Here is a 20,055-nt window from a genome sequence, read left to right on the forward strand (position 1 = left end):
GCTGATCGTTTACATGATGTTCCCTAGTAGAATCAATGTAGAAGCTAAGAGCTCTTTCAGGATCCAGCAGAGGGGTGAGGTTAACCAACGAATGCTTAGTGGGTGAAGCTTCAACTAAAATTGAGAGTAGTGATCACTTTCTGTAGAAAAGAGGCTCAGGTCTTCATCACCAGCTTGTCTGGAAAGAATGTGGTGTACTGCAGCTTGATAGAGAAGGCTTGTACTTTACACACACGTCTCATCTATGTTATTTATGGCAATGAGGAAGACAGTCCTTAGCCCCTTGCATGCGTCGGACGCCCCCCCAGCCGTCCGACGTCATGGTGGGCGTGTGCATCGGACAGCCGGGAGCCATCCGATCTGCACACGTGTGGAATTTTCCCGCACTGGGGAAATTCCAGCAGCGGTCAAAGGGTTAAAGTGAAAAGTGCAATGGACAGCTGTGCAGAGGTTCAAAGGGAGTATTTATTTATTTATAAAGTTTTATATAGCGCAAACATGATCGCGGAGTTTATCAGGGCGCTTCACAATGCTTAGTAAAAGAAGAATAGCACCCAGCCCAGGTCTTAAAGGTGTAAGTCCTATGCAATAGGGCAGGCAATCCAAAACCCATTTACAGGTAAGAAATTGTTCATAAGGAATCTTTTTACTTCCAATTTGAATGCAATCTTGGAGGAGATTCTACGTATTTCCGGTGGGAGAGAGTTCCACATCTTCTGAGCAGAGCCGGAAAAAGCTCGGTGACATGATCTCTTTTTGCGAAAGATATCTGGTTTCAGGAGGAGAGAGTTAGCACTCCTTGAAGGTCTTCCCCCTCCAGATAATTCTAGCTTTTGCGCTAGATAACTGGGGGGTTTGAAATGGAGGGCTTTGTGTACATTATACATGTTTGCGTTATATAAAACTTTATAAATAAATAAATTAGTAATGTGAGGACTAGATGCAGGTCTCACTAGGCATGATAAAGGGTGTAGAAGTATTCAACAAAAAGCATCACACCATTTGATATAAATATAGAAAGCTGGTCCAGCAAATGCAAAGAAGCAATAAGAGCTGACAAATAACCTTTAACTGTGCCCAAAGCAAGGTCTCATCGGGCAAGAGACAACACATACATACTTCAGATAGTTTGGCTTGAAGTGGGTGAAATTGCAGAGTACCACACCAAACCACAAACTTGTCCCAATGGCAGGCCTATTCTGATTATGTGAAGGGACGCCTAGCTGCCAAAATGACATCAACTACTTCAGGAAGAAGGTTGAATGAAGTTAACTGCTGACACTCAATCTTCAAGCAGGGAGATGAAGGTTCTGTAGGCCCCGGAGCAGGACACTGCTGCTGCATCATAAGGTCCTCCCAAAGCAGCAGACTAATCGAAGGACAGATGCTCCATGCCCAAGAATTCCAGGTACCATACTCTCCTTACCAGTCTGGTGCCAGTAGGATGACTTGGGCTCGGTCATTATTGATCTTCTTCAGAACTTGGGCAAGAAAGGTAGCAACAGAAAGGCATATATGAGCCCCAAATGCCACTCTAGGCGTAATGGGTTCCTGGCAAAGAGCTGTCCCGAGAAGAGCAATGTGAAAAAATGCTGACATTGGGCATTCTCTGCAAAGACAAAGAGATCGAGCCAAGGTTTTTTCCATTTGCGGGTGAGAATTTGTGCCACCTCTAGGTGTAGCTGCCATTCCGGATCTCTAGGCATTAGTGGCTGGGTTCATCAGTCATGGGATTCAAACAGCCCACCAGGTGTGTGCCACCAAGAAAATCCCTTGGCATTCCACCCACTTTCAGAGGCATTGACACAGGGTCCACAGCCCCACCTTGCTTGTTGCAGTAGCACAGGATATTGTCCGTGAGCATCTGCGTCATAATGTGGCATTAGTTGACTACTACATGGGGGGAGCCCGCCTTCAAAAGCCAGTTGATGAGGTAGAGGAAAACTGATGCTCCGACCTTCGTAGATCTGCTGCAACCACTGGCATCACTTTTCTGAACACCTGAGTGGCACTGGTGAGACCAAAGGGGAGCACAGCAAATCCAAAGTGCTCTTGCTGCACCATCTGATCTCCAGACCTCAGAGCATCCAGGCGGCTGCAGCAAAACTGGCACTCTCCCGAGAGCGAAGATCCTCGACCACCCTCGCTCTCGCCGACCTACACTGGTTACCTGTACATCAGAGGATTCTCTTTAAATCCCTATGCACGGTGTTTAAGGCAGTGCATGGGATGGGCCCCCGACCACTTCAAAACAAATTCAAGTGGTATGAACCCACTCGGTCCCTTCGTTCTTCCTTATCCAATCTCATCAACATACCCAGGATTAGGAAAGCCACCTGCGGTGGCAGAGCCTTCAGTATAGCAGCAGCTCATCTGTGGAATAGGCTACCTATTGATATCAGGAAAACAGGTGATCTGATGGCCTTTCGAAAAAAGGTGAAAACGTGGCTCTTCCCAAAAATCTAACTCCAACTCATGATATCCCTTACGCCCATGATGCACAGTGTTAATTAGCTATGTCAACACAGCGCCAGGATGCCCGTAGGGTTACAAAAGCGCTCTATAAATACTATAAATAAATAAATAAAATGAACCCCGGGTAATGCTTGCAGGTCGGGGATGTGAAAATAAGCATTCTGCAAGTCCAATGCTACGATCCAACCTCCAGGGCTGAGGGCAGGCAAGACCTGGCTGGGGAAAACATCATGAATTTATCCTTTCTTTGAAAGGCATTGCGAGGGCAAAGGTCTAATATAGAACAAAGACCTCCATCCTTCAACACCAGAAAGTATTTTATTTTATCTGTTTATTAACACCAGAAAGTATTGGGAGTCACAGCCAGTTCATAAAACAGCAGGGCATAACCCAGCCAGACAATATACAGGGCCTACTTATCTTGAGTGCTTACTTGTACCCTTGGAAAAATTACTAGATCCTGCCTCCCAACAGTGTAGCTGTGTGTCTGGAAGGATCCACTGAAGAGGCTTTGCCGCTGAGGCAGCGGGGTGCTGTTGATTGGGCTGCTCACTGCCCCTGCAGTCCACGTTGTCTGTGGGTGCTGCAGCGACAGCCACAAAAATGTTGTAGGGTCTGTTGGTGGTATTGAAAGCCCCTACTATAGCTGTGGAGGGGTCAAAACTTCAGGTGGAACTATTGTGCTGGATCTCGCTGTGGCCATGCAGTCTTTAAAGTGCTTGAGGCTCAAGTCTGCTTTTTCACTGAAGAGGTGAGAGCAATTGAAGGGAATGTCCACTCTGGAAAATTGGAAATCCCCAGAGAATCCTATAGCTATTATCCAAGCATGTCTCTTGAATGTCACACTGGTGCCAATTGCCCGACCATGGCAATCTGTGATGCACAGAATTGTAATACACAGGGAATTGTGAAGGTTACCGCATCGCAGCCATCCTGGATGACATGTGTTGTAGTGGATGCAAGTCCTCCGGTACAGCAGTTAGTAAATGAGAGACAGAGTCCCAAAGGGTGTGATTGTATAGATCCAATAAATAGCCGGCATTGACAGACCTTAATGCCAGACTGGTGGTGGAAACATTGTTTCTAAAGGTTTCTAGGTGTTTTTACACGTTAGCCGATAGGGACGACATTTGGACTGACCCTGCTCATGGTCGCTTGCACCTCTAAGCCTTCAGAGGTCAGGTGCTGCATTGCGAAAGCTGGCTCACCTGTGGCTCCTCGCTATCTACTTATTTACTGGAAGACCGTAACTTGGGTTTGCCCAGGTCTCAAGAAGGGTGTCTGTGAGGGCCTCATTAAAAGGCAATAGGGACTCAACAGTGGTATGTCTGGGTTAGAGGAAATCGTAATACTAGGCAACTGGAGATCAAGAACCTCTGAGGCCGTGCATCACTACTGCGATAGAGGCACTTTCCTCAGTAGATGGCCCAGGTGAAGGACCATCCTAGTGTCTGGAGAAGGATCCAATCAGCTGGCAGCTTGTAGCTCATCATACACACGGTCTTCAGTATATGGCTGAGCAAACTCGTCCCATTCATCCGAGTGATCGTTAAAAGTTTTGTTAATGATCTAGGCCCTTCTTTGAGGTAAGGGCAAAATGTAAGAGCCGAATGGGTTTCCGAAAGGCTGTGCCCAATATGATTAGGGTGCAGCCTCAAGCAATGCGGAATCAGCTCAAAGTCAGATAACAATATGGGTTGCACTTCATCATCCGGTGTCAATGCTTCTGGGGTCCAGCATGAGTTGTAATGCCTTGACAGGCATCAGGACTGAAGCTGGTGAAGGGGCTGAAATGGCTTCAGAGGTTCCAGCTGGCACCAAGGGCAAACCCACCGGTAGAGTCCCAGTCCAAAATCCTTGCGGTTCTATGGGGCTCGACGGTGCACCAGGAGCATAGCTGCACAGAACTCGTGGATTTGCTATGGAGTCGTTGAAGGACCTGGAAACTCTGATTGCCCCATGATGAGATTTGGAATTGGCTCTGAAAGACATAAGAATTCGGAATGAAGTCTTCTGGTGTTTGCCGATATATAGCTTTGCCTCACTATCCCAGATGGCCTTCAGATTCATCAAGGCATACAGGTAGATTCATCAAGCCGAAATCGGCTCGCAAAGGGCCAGATTCTGAGAACCTGGCCCTTTGCGAGCGCTATTTTTGCATTTGGGAAATCATCCCAAATGCAAAAATCGCAATTCTAGAAATCGCTAAATTGCGATGAATTGCATTTAAGGAATCTCAATTTGAGATTCCTTAAATGCAATTCATGAACCATTTTAAAATTGCGAATTCGCAATCTGGGGCCGCTATTTACCGCGAAGTCTAACTACGTGGTAAATAGCAAAAACTTAGAAAAACGCACTTTAGTGCATTTTTCTAAGTTGTATGTTACACACACACATGTCCTTTGGACATGTGTGTGCGCAACACCAGTGAACATTACCATTTCAGGGGTGCTACAGGGTGTCCTTTGGACACCCTGGCACCCTTGAAATTGCTTCCTTATTTGCGATTCGCTAATTGCTAATCGCAAATAAGGAATGGCTCCCCATTCATTCCTATGGGCCTTTAGGTCCATAGGAATGAATGGGAAAGCCATTCCTTATTTGCGATTCGCAATTAGCGAATCACAAATAAGGAAGCAGTAGAAATCGCATAAAATATTGCGATTTCTACATGCAACGCGTTTTGCGAGTCTTTAATAGCGATTCCTTAAAATTCGATAATAAGGACTCGCAAAACGTTACTTTGATGAATCTGGGGGTGAGTCACAACATACCTTGGAGCCGTGGTCCGACCCCAAGCAACAAAGACAAATCTGGTGGAGATCTGTTACAGACATTTGAGTGCGACAGTCCTTACAAGGTTTGAATCCTCTGGTTTTAGGAGGTGACGTCCTTTGCCCGCTGGTATTTAAGGTTACATTTTGAGAAATTAGTCTTGTGAAGAGACAAGGTGTAGCTCCAGATTCGCATATGGTGGCGTGGAAAGAAAAAAGCCGACATCGTCTTGCTTTGGTGGCACTTTTATGTGACACTACATATCACTTCTAGGGCGTAACAACGTTGTCGCCGAGCTGCATGCTTCCATGTGCCAGCACACAGGGGTGCTGTTAGAAAATGTCCTGATGCCTGGAGAATATTCAAAAGAGGAGTAATCTGCAGTTAGAAGTATCAATCAGAAATATATATTATAAGCATTGGTATTTCAAAACCAGAAATTTAACAGTGATATGAAACTCAGCATGACATTTCTTAACATATTGGGGCTGATTCACAAAGGTAAAATTACACTTTTGTGTAAGTTTACTGTTTATCCAGTATTGGGGTATCTTTCATAGATTCACTTGCCTGAATCATTCCCAGTCGTTGAGGCGGGAGTCCCACGGTAAAAATATATACAATAGCAGAGCCTAAAAACTTTCTTGTAGTAGGCTGGAAAAGCTTAAAGGCCTAGCTAAGCCCAAAACTTAGCAGCCTATCTACCTCATTATGTAAAAAGACCTGAAATAGTAGCTTCAGCCAATCAGCTGTCCCCACCCTCTAGAACCTTCCCAGCTCAGGCAGTTCTCCTCAGATTTTCACCGCACTTCGTGTGTAAGGGAGTCTCCCTCAGTGCCTACTCAGTTTTTGTCTTTTTTCTCTTCAAAATGTCTGAAAAGAAGGCTCTTTTCAAGGCTTGTGGAACTTGCTTTAAGAAGATGGTCCATGTGGACGACCAGCACTCTGACTGCATTTATTGTCTGCACCCCTCACATGTTTGAAGGATTGTAGGATTTGCCGTACCTTCCCTTCAAAAACTATCAGGGATAGAGAGGCAAGGGTTCTTTTGTGGTTAAAATCATCTTCCACAGATGATGAGGACAAGGCCTCTACCTCCAGCAAAAGAGCCAGATCCAGAGAGAGCTCTTCCCCTGAGAGGAAGAAAAAACTTAAATCCTCTCAAAGAGTCTCAGAACCCTCAAAGAGTGCATCGCTTCCTTCAGGACCGTCCACTGTGAGTACTACTACTTTGACGTCTACCTCTTCAATTTCTTCTGTTACGGTCACCACTTCGGCTATTACTTCTCCTGTGGTGTCTGCTAAAATGTTGCCGTAGAAATCATCGTCTACTGTCCCGTCGTCGACGGCTCCGTCGACGAAGATCCCTTCAGCCATGTCGACTAAGGCCCCGTCGACAAAATCTACAGGCCCGTCGACGGCAGTTCCATCGACGAAGTCATCAGCGGCCTTGTCGGCGAAGGTCTCGTCGACGAAGCCACCATCTACGGCCTCGTCGACAAAGGGCTCGTCGACGAAGACACCATCGACGGCCTCGTCGACGAAGACACCATCGACGGCCTCGTCGACGAAGACACCATCGTCGACGGAGTGTCCGTCGATAAAGACATCATCAACGGTCTCGTCGACGGCAACATCAATACCGTCGACGGCAGCTCAGTCTACGGAAATGTCATCTGCAATTCCAATGTCGACAGGTTCGTCGTCAACGAATAGACATCAGCTCATCTATTGCACAGCACACCTCCAAACAGGATGCAATATACTCATTTTCAGATGAAAACTTATCAGAGAGACTTCTCTCACATTTCTCCACTCGTTCCATCACATCTTTTGGAGACTTATATGGACGAAGAATCGGATGACGGCGAAGAGGATGAGGGACCTTTTGGGGTTGCCCATCACCCTTCACAATTGAACATCAAATATCAGGAGGCTGATGAGGACTATGACCAAGAGCATTATGCGAAAGAAGAGTTGTCAATGCCATACCATTCGCCCCATACCAGACCCTCTCGTTCAGAGGACACAAGTCATCTCCCACCTACTTTGATCCAAGATTTACAAGCTATGCTGGGAGACTATCGCCAGAGATTTCCTCCAGCTCCAGTTACACCTTCTGTGCAGCCTGTCCCAGTTGACATACCAAGGTCTCCTTCACCACAAGCTTCATTGTCACCAAGGCAGTACACTGGCCCTACACCCCAAGCTGACACTGATACCTCTTCTCAGGATGATAATGAGAGCAGGGAAGAGGGCGAGTTGCCGGATCATACACCTACGGATCCGTGGGATGGTTGTGTCATTCCCATGCCTTCAACGCCTGTTCCACGCCCGTCGGATTCTCCGTCTGAGGATATTGGCGGATTTCACAATCTTATGCACCGTGCTGCTAGTAGATTTGAATTGTCTGTCACAGTTGAGCAGTCTGACTGCTTTTTGCATGACTTTAAAGAGGGGTATCGCAGAGTCACCAGAGATATACCTATTATCGATTACATATGGAAGGAGGGCCTCAACATCATGAAAACACCTGCTTCCATTCCGGCAGTCCTTCCAAGAATTGAGAAGAAGTATCGAGCTCCACCTGATACTCCATCTTGCGTAATTGGACACCCTCGACCGGACTCGGTCATATCTCAGGCAGCACAACAGAGATCCAAGAACCCTTCATCTCCTATTTCAACGCCACCTGACAAGGAAGGCAGGAGACTGGATGCAATTGGGAAGAAGTTCTCTGCTAATGCAGCGGCCTCCATTAAGGCAGCTAATTCACTAGCAATTCTGGCCCGTTATGATAGACAGATGTGGTCAGATCTGTCTGAGTTCCTTGATCTGATCCCTGAGGATCGTCAACAGGAGGTACGCAGGACCGTACTTGAGGGAGAAAGAGCGGCATCGGAAATCTTGGATTGTGCCCTTGATATTTCCAACACCAACTTTAGGCAATTTGCGGGAGCAGCAGTCCTTCGGCGCCAAGGTTGCTACCACCTTCAGACCTGAGGTCCAAACGAAGATCTTGGACATGGCGTACGATGGGGATTCACTTTTTGGAAAACACATTGATGACGCTTTACTGGCAATAAAAACGGATACGGACACTGCCAAATCTCTAGGTACCCTACAATACAAGAGGGGGTCCTTTAGAGGAGCAAGAGGCCGTGGTTACTCTTCCAGAGGGAACTATTCCCACCAGCAAAATCGACCGTACCAGTCCCAGTACAAACAACCGTACTATCAGTCATCCTACAGACAACCGATGTGAAACGGTGTCTAAAGTTTTATCTTCAAAAAACAAAGGACATACGCAAATCTAATCAGCTTTTTGTTGCTTATGGTCAAGTCACCTTGGGTCAGGCTGTAACTAAGGCAACTATAGCTAGATTGTTGTCATCGACGATTCTCTTCTGTCATGACAAAGCTAACAAACCTTTAGCAAGAAAGGTTAAAGCGCATTCCACCAGAACAATGTCAGCGTCGACAGCCCTTTTCACTGGAGTGACGCTGGAGAACATTTGCCGAGCTGCTGCGTGGAAAAGTGTGCACACTTTTACGAAGCACTACTGTCTGCAGTCGGCAAATCTGGATGATACCGCAGTTGGGGAAGCGGTGTTGCAGCATCTTCTTCAATAAGGTTAGACTCTTTATAGTCTTTTATCCTTCTTTTGACTGTTTTAAGCATATGTATTTCATTATGATGTTTTAATCTTTTCACACGCTGTCCTATTCTTTAATGTTCTTTATGAAGGTTTTTGATGCATATGTTATGTAAACAAATTTGTGCTCTATAACCTTCCAGGTTGTGTGGGGGTGTATACGATGTATTTTGTCTTCCACCTTCCTCTAACGACAGACATGATGTCACTGCTTGCTACTCTGATTCAGGAATGTGAATCTATGAAAGATACCCCAATACTGGATAAGAAAACAAGTTACTTACCTGTAACTACGGTTATCCAGTATTGGTATCTTTCATAGATTCACATGCACCCACCCTCCTCCCCGGCAGGGCAGTTCTGTTTTATGGATACTTATTCTCACTTGTGCTGGGAAAATCTGAGGAGAACTGCCTGAGCTGGGAAGGTTCTAGAGGGTGGGGACAGCTGATTGGCTGAGGCTACTATTTCAGGTCTTTTTACATAATGAGGTAGATAGGCTGCTATGTTTTGGGCCTAGCTAGGCCTTTAGGCTTTTCCAGCCTACTACAAGAAAGTTTTTAGGCACTGCTATTGTATATATTTTTACCGTGGGACTCCCGCCTCGACGACGGGGAATGATTCAGGCATGTGAATCTATGAAAGATACCAATACTGGATAACCGTAGTTACAGGTAAGTAACTTGTTTTCTTTTTTGCCATTCACAAACTATGAGTTAATAGTAAGTTTATTACTGTGGAGACTGCTCAGTCAGGGCGGAGAACTAGGCACATAAAAAGATAGGCCTGAATCTCCGCAGTCGTGAACTTACTATTAACTCATAGTTTGTGAACAGCAAAAAAAGAATAAACTTCCACCAAAGTGTACGTTTACATTTGTGAATCAGGCTCACAATCTATACTATGAACAGCATGTGCAGCAGTTACGCTATTTTGACTACTTTTTCATCTTTGCTGGCTGCGTATTTACCAAAATTGCTTCCATCCATGCTGCAAGAAGTTTTGAGTTACATGTGAAGTCTTATATTTACCTTTGCTTTGCAGGACACCTACAACATGGTTGAACTACAATTGTCTCTACAAACCAGCCCAACATTTTCCCTCTGCAAGCAGCCTGAGAATGTGCCACAGGAGGACCAGCCTTCAGACTTAGATGTGGTTGCCAGTCGGAAGGACAAGACAGAAGTCTCTCTTAGGCCGGCCTCACTCACCAGTGAAGAGTTCAGTAGTTATCTTTGGGAGGTAGTCCAGGAGGCAGACCAGAACCAGGAAGCATTCTTTTCTGATTCTTTGAAGTTGTACTGCACAGAAGGGGGTGGATCACTAGCTGGAAGTCTTAGCACACTACAATCAGCTACGCAGGACGAAGATTTACCGTACGAGGACATGAAAGAATGGGGCTCAAAGTTTGATACACTAAATGAACTTTATTCATACACAGACCAGGAAGAAGATCTCTAGAAGGGACACTACATTAAGAGTGGGAGCGAGAAATCAGGAACGACAATCTAAAGCAATGTTAATGCTCATTATCAGATGCCCCTTTGGTGTGACTCGGCTCAGATAATACCAAAGTCTATTAAGCTAGAACATAAGAGCCAGGACATGATCATTTTTGTAATTCTGTCGAAGCACAATTCGGAAAGAGCAGACATTTGAAGAGACAATGCTGGTCAAATCTTGCTTTCTTGTTACGTCCAACATGGAAACTGATAAAAGGTCATTCAGAGAGTCAATTTCCAACCACTCACTGATCACACTACACAGATTAGCAGGAACAGACAATATAATATATAATTATTCATAGAAAATGACTTTTTAAAGTTCTTGCACAAATTTAAAGGTTGTTTGCAGGTATTGCAATGATACATTTACCACAGTGATATTTATTTGGTGTACACTCACTCATGGCATTTCCACTTCTTGTGTAAACTCTTGGTATTTGATGTTTTTTAGTGTACAAACAGTTAAGATGAGGTTCACAGATCCAGAAAAGGAGTGTGGGAATCATGCACTCGTTATATTGCAGTATTTCACATTAAAACACATGCAAATATATATTATTGTTAACTTCCTCCGTCCTCTAAACTCCACTTGCATTTTGTTCCTATTTCACTGGTAATAAATCTGAATAATCAATATAGCAACTTATATCTTTTCACTTACTTGTCACGGTAAATGATAACCAAACATGTTGCTTATGTTTTAATAACTGATACTATTAATTTCAGCGATGCTATCCTAGTTATCAAAAGTGATAGATTCCTATGTTTTTAATATAGCTTTGAAGCCTGGACGCTGTACCAGCAGTTGAAGGGTTACCCTAAGTGTATGCCCATGCCCTTGCCACAGGTGAGTGCCTTTATCAACCAGTGTCTGTTGAGTACTGAGCTTGTATTGCCACACTAACCTCAGTGAGGCGTCTGTGGCTGCTCACCAATGCTACCCATGGGAGTGAAGTGCTGACAGTGTTGTACTTGGCCCAGTTTGCACAGCTATATTAGAACAGAATCACTGCTTGTCTCTCCCGTATGGGATGTGATGCAGATGAATAATCTAGCTTCTTCAGAGGATAGAAGAAATGGTTCTAATGGATTGGAAATGGAGATTTGCAAGGGATCTTTATACTGGTGCTACCTGGGCAGTGCCAGCCCTTTTAGGGTAATGACCCTAGAAGTAGTAAAAGTGTAACTAAGGTAGCCGTGGCGCTGCAGAACAGCAACCAATCCGTTCTTTTTTGGGCCTGCACAAGCAAAAACTATCTTAGTCGCTGGTTATGATTTTGTCATCAACAAGGTCTATGAAAATATTGCAGACAAGGGTATCATTAATAAGGAAATGGAGTAATGAAAGATGCCTTTGTTGAAGGATCTGCCTTCGAGGATGCAGCTGATGAGGGCAAAGTTGTTGATGAGGTCACGGATGGAGTTGTCATCAATGGTGGTCTCATCGCTTAACAAGTTTTTTCTTGATGGAGATGGGTTCTTAGTTAGTGTCGATTATATCTTTATCGACGGTCATTTAGGCGTGAAAGCATTTGAGCAGTAGCTCACCTTAAACCTGATTGCAGCTTTTGTGTCAGACCATTTAGACACCTGCAAAGGAACTTCCTTGGAGTAGAATCATCCATAGCGGAGACATATGTGATAATGTACATTTTTTCTGGCTGTGATTTGTCCTACCTTTTCACTTTTTTGAAGTGGACAGTGGGGCATTTATAAGAAATTTATCAGATGAAGAAATTTCTCTTTTTAACCTGTAGGGGGCACTGCTTTCTCAGTATTGCACTCTTGTGGCTTGTGCTGCCGGTACAAGCAATTTAATGCACTTGCTTATGCACATCCTCAGAGTGGAGGAGCGTTATGCCACATCTCACACAAGTTCTGAAGAAAACCACCTTAAGTCAAACTCCCAAACTCAAAGTATCCCCAGAGACAATTTCAAAGAAAAGGCTGCCTAAAATCTTTATTAGAAGTTGTTCATCAGATTTCTCTTCCAGGGGATACTCATTAATAGTCATAAGCACTGAATAGTCCCACCCATGTGCGGGACCCCGGAGCAATAGTCAATAATATGCATATATCTACATCTATATATATATATATATATATATATATATATATATATATATATATATATATATATATATATATATACACACACACATACAACGATTTGGTTCCTGGTGCCTTCCGTATGGCGCTGCTTGTAGGTGCGTAGCTTTTTGCGGTTGAACCACACGGCTCTTTATTCCAACAACGTATTCCACAGAAGACAATAAAGCCGCCACTCCAGTCACTCGAGTTTGTTGAGACACACTTAATTTATTCTTCAATCCATTGACAGCAGTTTCACAGCAGGTTTGTGCTGTGAAACTGCTGTCAATGGACTGAAGAACATGGGCTTTTTCTCCCTAGAAGACAGGATGGCATTCAGCATCTTGTAAATCCATGTTGCATCTTCTTTTTTACTGGCAGTAGTGGGGCACATCACATGAACAGTGAAAAGTAGGTTTTCTTTAATGATATTGATTTTCTCCTAAAGTTCGAATTGCTCAGCTGCATCCCCTGCAACATTTTCTGGTATCCTAAAGAATGGATTTCACATTTGGGGAATTATCTTTGAAATGTGATGACGTATTTATCACCGTCCATGGAATATTGGATCTACAATGGTGTGAAATGGTCTAAAAAGTCAAAAGAATGCTTTACTTTATGGAAGCCTAGTGGGCAGGATAAAAATTAATGGTGTCTCATTAAATGAACAACAGGACTGCTGTTGAATGCCTCAATGATTATTATATGTGCTTCTTGAGATGCAAAAGCTTACTCCATCTATAAATCTAACAAAATGTAGATATTCGGACCCCAAGCGTAGTGGGCTATTACTGATGACAAGTGTGAAATACCTGGAGCAGACTAATGCAGCAATTATCTAGTGAGCTGAAAAGACGAGAAGAACAAACAATATACAGGTGAAGTGAGAGAGAGGTAGACTGTGTGCTACACTACAGGGATACCAAACTAGTTACATACCCGTAACAATAGGTTCCAGGCATAGGAACTGCAGATTCTACACTTTGCATTAGATCGCCACCTGGTGTTGGGCTCAGATGATTGCATGTTGTTGTCGACTTGGAAGAAGTCTTTGTAGTCACGAGATAGGCGACTCCTCCCTTGTACGATAGTGCGCATGGGGGCTCCATCCTTAGATTGTTTTTTTCCACCACTGCGTTCGGATGAAACTTTTCTGCTCCGGTTCTAAATATACTTTTCAAGTACTTTGACGCGTAAAAATGTCTTCAAACTTAACCAATCAACTTTCGATACCAATAAACATCGACTAGACTTAGTCAGCTCGATTCCGGTCGTTGACGCGGGCCATTGGGCCTACCCACGCCGTGAGGCCTACACCTCATGGAAAGGACGCCACGAGTGTGGAGCCAAATTTCCACACAGTGACCATCATGAGGTCTGTAACCTGTGCTTATCGCCAGATCACGACGAATCCAGATGCACAGCCTGTGCATCCTATCGAATGAAAAAGACCATTCGGGAATGGAGGGCCCATCGACGCGACATACAGAGATCAGCGCCGGAACCAGTGGATATCTCGACGAAGGTCCATGTGTCCCGGAGGAAGATTCCGATGATCTCCAGATCGTATCCGAGGCAGATGACTCCATACCTTCCGGTCAACGCGTGAGTACCACTGCCCCTACCCAAGCCCAAACAACAAAATTGAAGGCAAAGGTCAACACTCCGCCTGCGGGACCCAGTCGAGACCGAAAAAACACTTTGAAAGCCCTGCCATCGAGCCCAGCTCCGAAGAAAATAATGAAGCCTTCCGATAGCTCCATACCGAGCAAACTGCATGTGCTGATACCACCTGCTCCCTTGGCACCAAAACAAAAAGAAGTCCCGGTTCCAAAAGACACTCCAAAACAGTCGACTTCGAGAGACAAAGTGGCTCCGAAAAAACAACAAAGCCTGATTCCGATGCCCCGAAAACAGCTTCAACTCCGAAGCCAATACCCTCGATGCCGAAACAAACAAAGCCTGCTTCTGATCCTTCAAAGTCCACAAAACAGGCTTCATCTCCAAAGACAATACCTTTGGTGCCAAAATCTACGCCAAAGGACTCAACATCGGCTCCTAAGGCTAAAGACAAGCAACAAACCAGTTCGGAACCGAAAAGATTGGCGCCGAAGGCTGTGCCTCAAGAAGAGGAGCTTTTCCAACCACATCCTTTACAAAAAAGGATCTACATTGATCCAGAAACAGGACATGTTTTCACCACACCACACAGGAAGAGGAAGTCAGATACAGCACCTACACCTCCAGTGCCTGTCAAGAAGAAGGACTCTGCCACATCTCCTATGCACCCTCTTCTCCTGCTCTTCCTTTAAACATTTCACCTCAAAATTCTCCTCCTCATTCTCCACAACATACACCTCCTCAGGATGTTGATGATGATGAGTATAGCATGGGGGAGGTAGACCCAGATGACCCTTTTCCCTACCCAACAGGTTCACCAGACTGGGAGTATCCAAACCCACAGGATGTACCAGATATTCCTGACCCACATATATATCCATCTAAACCTTCCCCTCCAGAAGACAATATTGGGTTTGGACAGTTAATTAATAGGGCTGCCATCTATCACAATGTCACCATGCATTCATATGAGGCAGAGGAAATCTTTTTACTAGACACTTTTGAACACTCCCAAAAATCTGTGCAAATACTGCCAATGAATAAAGGAGTCATTAAACATGCACCAGAAGTGTTTAAAGATCCTGTAAGAGCTAGAATCATAAACCCAAGGATAGAGAAAAGGTACAGAGCAGCTTCTGGGGATCCTTACTACATTAAAGGACAGCTACCCTTAGACTCCCTAGTAGTTTCAAACGCTAGGAAAAGAGCAAATACCCAAACATCAGGTGAAGCACCACCTCCTGATAAAGAATCAAAGATCATAGATGCTTCTGGAAAAAGAATAGCTGCCCATGCTAGCAATACATGGCGCATCGCTAACACACAGGCCCTCCTCGCAAGATACGACAGGGCTCACTATGATCAGCTAGAGAAGCTCTTACAACATCTACCTGACCAATATAAGGCACAAGCAGATGACCTCATACAAGAGGGTAAGCTTATATCAAATGTCTCCATTAAACGCGCAGTAGATGTAGCAGACACTGCATCCAGAGCAATAAACACCAGTGTCCTCCTTGGACGTCACGCTTGGCTACGCATTTCAGGATTTAAGCAAGAGGTGCAAACTACTATCTTAAATCAACCGTTCAACCAACAACAATTGTTTGGTACAGAGGTAGACACAGCACTGGAAAAAATGAAAAAAGACACTGACACAGCCAAGTCTATGGGAGCTCTGCAGTCCACCCAAGCAAGAGGCTCCTTTCGTCGCGCCTTCTACAGAGGAGGCTCCAAACAAGCTGGAGTAGACAATTAAGCTTCCTTTAAAACAAATACACAAAACAGTGACTTCCTTCTGCACCCCCAACAGCATTCCACTCCTGTAGGGGGCAGACAAACACAGTTCCTACCTGTCTGGACTTCCATCACATCAGACAAGTGGGTAAGACAAATTATCCAGTATGGTTACTGCCTAAAGCTTACAGCTACCCTTCCACATATACCACCCAGACAGCGTCCAATGTCCATAGAACATCTAACGCTGCTCCAACAAGAGGTTCACTCATTACTGCAAAAAGATGCAATAGAGCTAGTTTCGTTAAAACATCAAGGAACAGGGGTTTACTCACTATTTCATAATGCCCAAAACGGACGGAACACTAAGACAAATTCTAGACCTAAGGCCTCCCAATCTGTATATACACTCAGATATTTTTCACATGATCACTTTACAAGTGCTCCCATTGTTACAACAAGGTGATTTCCTAACCATACTAGACCTCAAGGACGCCTACTTCCACATTCCCATACATCCTTCTCACAGGAAGTATCTCAGATTTGTACTAGAAGGACAACACTATCAGTTCAAAGTCCTTCCATTCGGGGTCACAACTGCACCACAAGTGTTTACAAAGTGCCTAGCAGTAGTAGCAGCACATCTCAGAAGACAACATATCCACGTCTTCCCATACTTAGATGATTGGGTCATAAAAGCCAAGTCATTCAATCTGTGTGTCCAACACACATCTCAAACAATTCAAATGCTGCACAACTTGGGATTTACAATCAATACACCAAGTCACATCTCCAGTCCTCTCATATACATCAAAACCTAGGGGTTACCATAAACACCAATAGAGCTCTAGCTTATCCCAGTCCAGCCAGGATACTAAGCATTCAAGCCTTAGTTACAAGGTTTCAAAACCAACACACTCTCCGAGCCAGAGTGTTCATGCAATTAATAGGCATGATGGCATCTTGCATTTTCATTGTACCATATGCAAGACTGCAAATGCGCCCATTGCAGGAATGTATAGCACATCAGTGGAATCAGGCACAAGGACAACTAACAGACCTGGTGTTGTTGTACAGCCGCACACATCGCTCTCTGCAGTGGTGGAACACCAAAAACGTGTCCAAAGGGCGGCGTTCCTCGAGCCAGTTCCTCAGATAGTACTGACGATAGACGCATCCCTGACAGGATGGGGAGCACATCTGCATCACCACACAACTCAGGGAAGATGGACCGCTCAACAAAAGATGCTTCACATCAATCACCTAGAGTTGCTGGCAGTTTTCCTAGCACTGAAGTCCTTCCAAGTGCACATAAGGAAGAAAGCTGTCTTAATCCGGACGGACAACATGACAGCCATGTACTACATACAAAACCAAGGAAGCGCACATTCCCTGCAGCTTTCCCAGCTCGCACAAAACATTTGGAGATGGGCCATTCCACAAAGGATATATCTGCTTGCAGAACACCTTCCAGGAGTTCACAATCAGATAGCCGATCTGTTAAGTCGACAGACACAACAGATTCACGAATGGGAACTACATCTGCAAGTTCTTCAACCATTCTTTCACAAGTGCAGTTATCCAGACATAGACCGGTTTGCCACACACGAAAACGCAAAATGCCCAACCTTCGCCGCCAGGTTTCCACACCCGTTGTCCAAGGGCAATGCCATATGGATGAACTGTCAGGCAGATTTGCGTACGCTTTTCCGCCAATCCCACTAGTGGTACGCAAGCTCAGACAACAGTCTCTCAAACTGATCTGGTAGCCACACTGCTAGAACTCTCTCTAGTTCCACACCAAAAACTGTCTCTGACACATCCATGCTCACGCAGTACCATGGAGATATCAGGCATCCACATCCAAGTCAACTGGATCTGGTAATCTGGCTGCTGGAGTCTTCGAGTTTGGTTACCTTAAACTGCCCCCAGACTGTATGAATATCATTAAAGAAGCCAGAAGACCTACTACTAGAGCTTGCTATGCTGCTAAATGGAAAAAATTTACTATTTACTGCACTAATAATCAAATTGATCCTTTAGATGCTTCCATTCAAAATATTATCTGTTACCTTCTCCATTTACAGAGATGTAATCTGGCATATTCAACTATAGGTTTACATCTTGCAGCCATTGCGGCATATCTACAAAACAGACAACATATGTCATTGTTTAGAGTACCAGCAATAAAAGCTTTTATGGAAGGATTAAAAAGAATTATTCCTCCTAGGTTACTACCCTCTCCAGTGTGGAACCTAAACATTGTTCTTACCAGGCTCATGGGACCCCCTTTTGAACCTTTACACAAATGTGAACTGCAATTTCTCACATGGAAAACAGCTTTCCTCATTGCTATTACCTCTTAGAAGAGTTAGTGAGATTAAAGCTTTCACTATACAAGAACCATTCTTACAATTACACCGTAACAAAGTGGTTATAAAGACTAATCCTAAATTCCTTCCTAAAGTAATTACAACTTTTCATCTAAACCAATCTATAGAGTTACCAGAGTTTTTTTTAAAACCCAGACTCTGTAGCAGAGAGAGCTCTACACACACTAGATGTCAAAAGAGCTCTTCTCTATTACATCAATAGGACCAAATCCTTTAGCAAAACCATGCAACTATTTGTAGCTTTCTCTCCACCACATAAAGGCAACCCCGTTTCTAAACCAGGAATTGCGAGGTGGATTGTTAAATGTATACAAATATGCTATCACAAGGCAAAACGCACATTAACAGTTCCTCCTAGAGCGCACTCCACACGCAAACTAGGAGCCTCCATGGCTTTCTTAGCGAGCATTCCCCTAGAAGACATCTGCAAGGCAGCAACATAGTCTACAACACACACCTTCACTAAACACTATTGTGTTGATGTGCAAGCCAAGCAGCAAGCTGCAGTAGGCCAAGCTGTCCTCAAAACTCTCTTTCAAACTACTTCAATGGATACAGGTGACCACCGCTAGGGGAGACACTGCTGCACAATCTATGCAAAGTGTAGAATCTGCAGCTCATATTCCACGAACTGAAAATACTACTTACCAGTATGCATCTGTTCTTGGCATGTAGAGCTGCGGATTTCTACATGCCCTCCTGCCTCCCCGGGACCAGCATCTGTACCAGTTTTATCTTAATTAGATATACACGTAGGGACATCCTTTCTTTCTTTCTGCTAACTCCATCATTTCCCATCATGGCGAAAAACAATCTAAGGATGGAGCTGATGCTCATGCGCACTATCGTCCAAGGGAGGAGTCCCCTATCTCGTGACTACAAAGACTTCTTCCAAGTCGACAACAACATGCAATCATCTGAGCCCAACACCAGGTGGCGATCTAATGCAAAGTGTAGAAATCTGCAGCTCTACATGCCAAGAACAGATGCATACTGGTAAGTAGCGTTTTCCTTTTGAAGCATGGGCCTATTATAGTTTCAAATGCTGTGCAATATTCCACATCTTGTGGTAGGGTCTAGGAAAAAAAGCATAAAAATTAACTTTTTAAAAAACTTTGAACATCAACAGTAGGCACAGTCAGTTACTCTTATTTTTAGGTACACCAAGCTTCTTGGCACTAGTTAAAAGACAATAATGTTGAAAGAAACATATAGATCTTATGAAGGTCACCAAGGTGGAGGGGACACGCACATCATTGATGGGCAATGTTTGTAACAGCTTTCTGAAGTGCTGATTATTTGATTTTGACTGCAAATTCCTAAGTAGAGTTCTGCAACTTGCCCGCAGATCTAGAGTAGCATCTGTCTCCATAAATTAAATTGAGACCTTTGGACAACAAGCTGAATTTGGTGGGCTGATGGTAAAACATTCCAGTTAGTAATGTGGGACTGCTAATGTAGACTGTTTTGTGGACAACTATTTAGACTTTGAACTTAATTCTATTGACAGTTTGGCCACAAAGCCTCACTACGGACCACTATTGTCTTTAGCTTTCTTTTTTCTACTGGTTTGGATGCATTCGTAAGTTTGGTGCATAGGTTATTCAAAAAGGTTAACACCCACAACCATGAAAAGACCTATTTGTAAAAACACATTTGGCAACACATTGCAACTCATGATGTTTTTATGAACTGTGATACTGGACTACTTTGATTTTGATTGATGATACCAAGTGAAATGGACAAACATTCATGTTATGCAAACATACTTTAGAAAAGATTATACCAGCGCAGGTGAAA

The 20,055-nt window shown here is 44.2% G+C and overlaps 1 protein-coding gene across 1 annotated transcript in view; it reads left to right on the top strand.

Annotated features, from left to right (window-relative positions):
• The window catches only part of LOC147677808 (neural-cadherin-like), a 684,133-nt gene extending 673,087 nt beyond the window's left edge, over positions 1-11,046 (top strand). The window contains exon 33 of the mRNA XM_086945589.1: positions 9,954-11,046. Within this exon, the coding sequence (XP_086801715.1) occupies positions 9,954-10,370 (417 nt within the window). The 3' untranslated portion in view covers positions 10,371-11,046. The remainder of the gene's footprint in view (positions 1-9,953) is intronic.
• The last annotated feature ends 9,009 nt before the right edge of the window (positions 11,047-20,055 follow it).

This window comes from Lissotriton vulgaris, chromosome 12 (assembly GCF_964263255.1).
Source record: "Lissotriton vulgaris chromosome 12, aLisVul1.2, whole genome shotgun sequence".
NCBI classification, from domain to species: Eukaryota; Metazoa; Chordata; class Amphibia; order Caudata; family Salamandridae; genus Lissotriton; species Lissotriton vulgaris.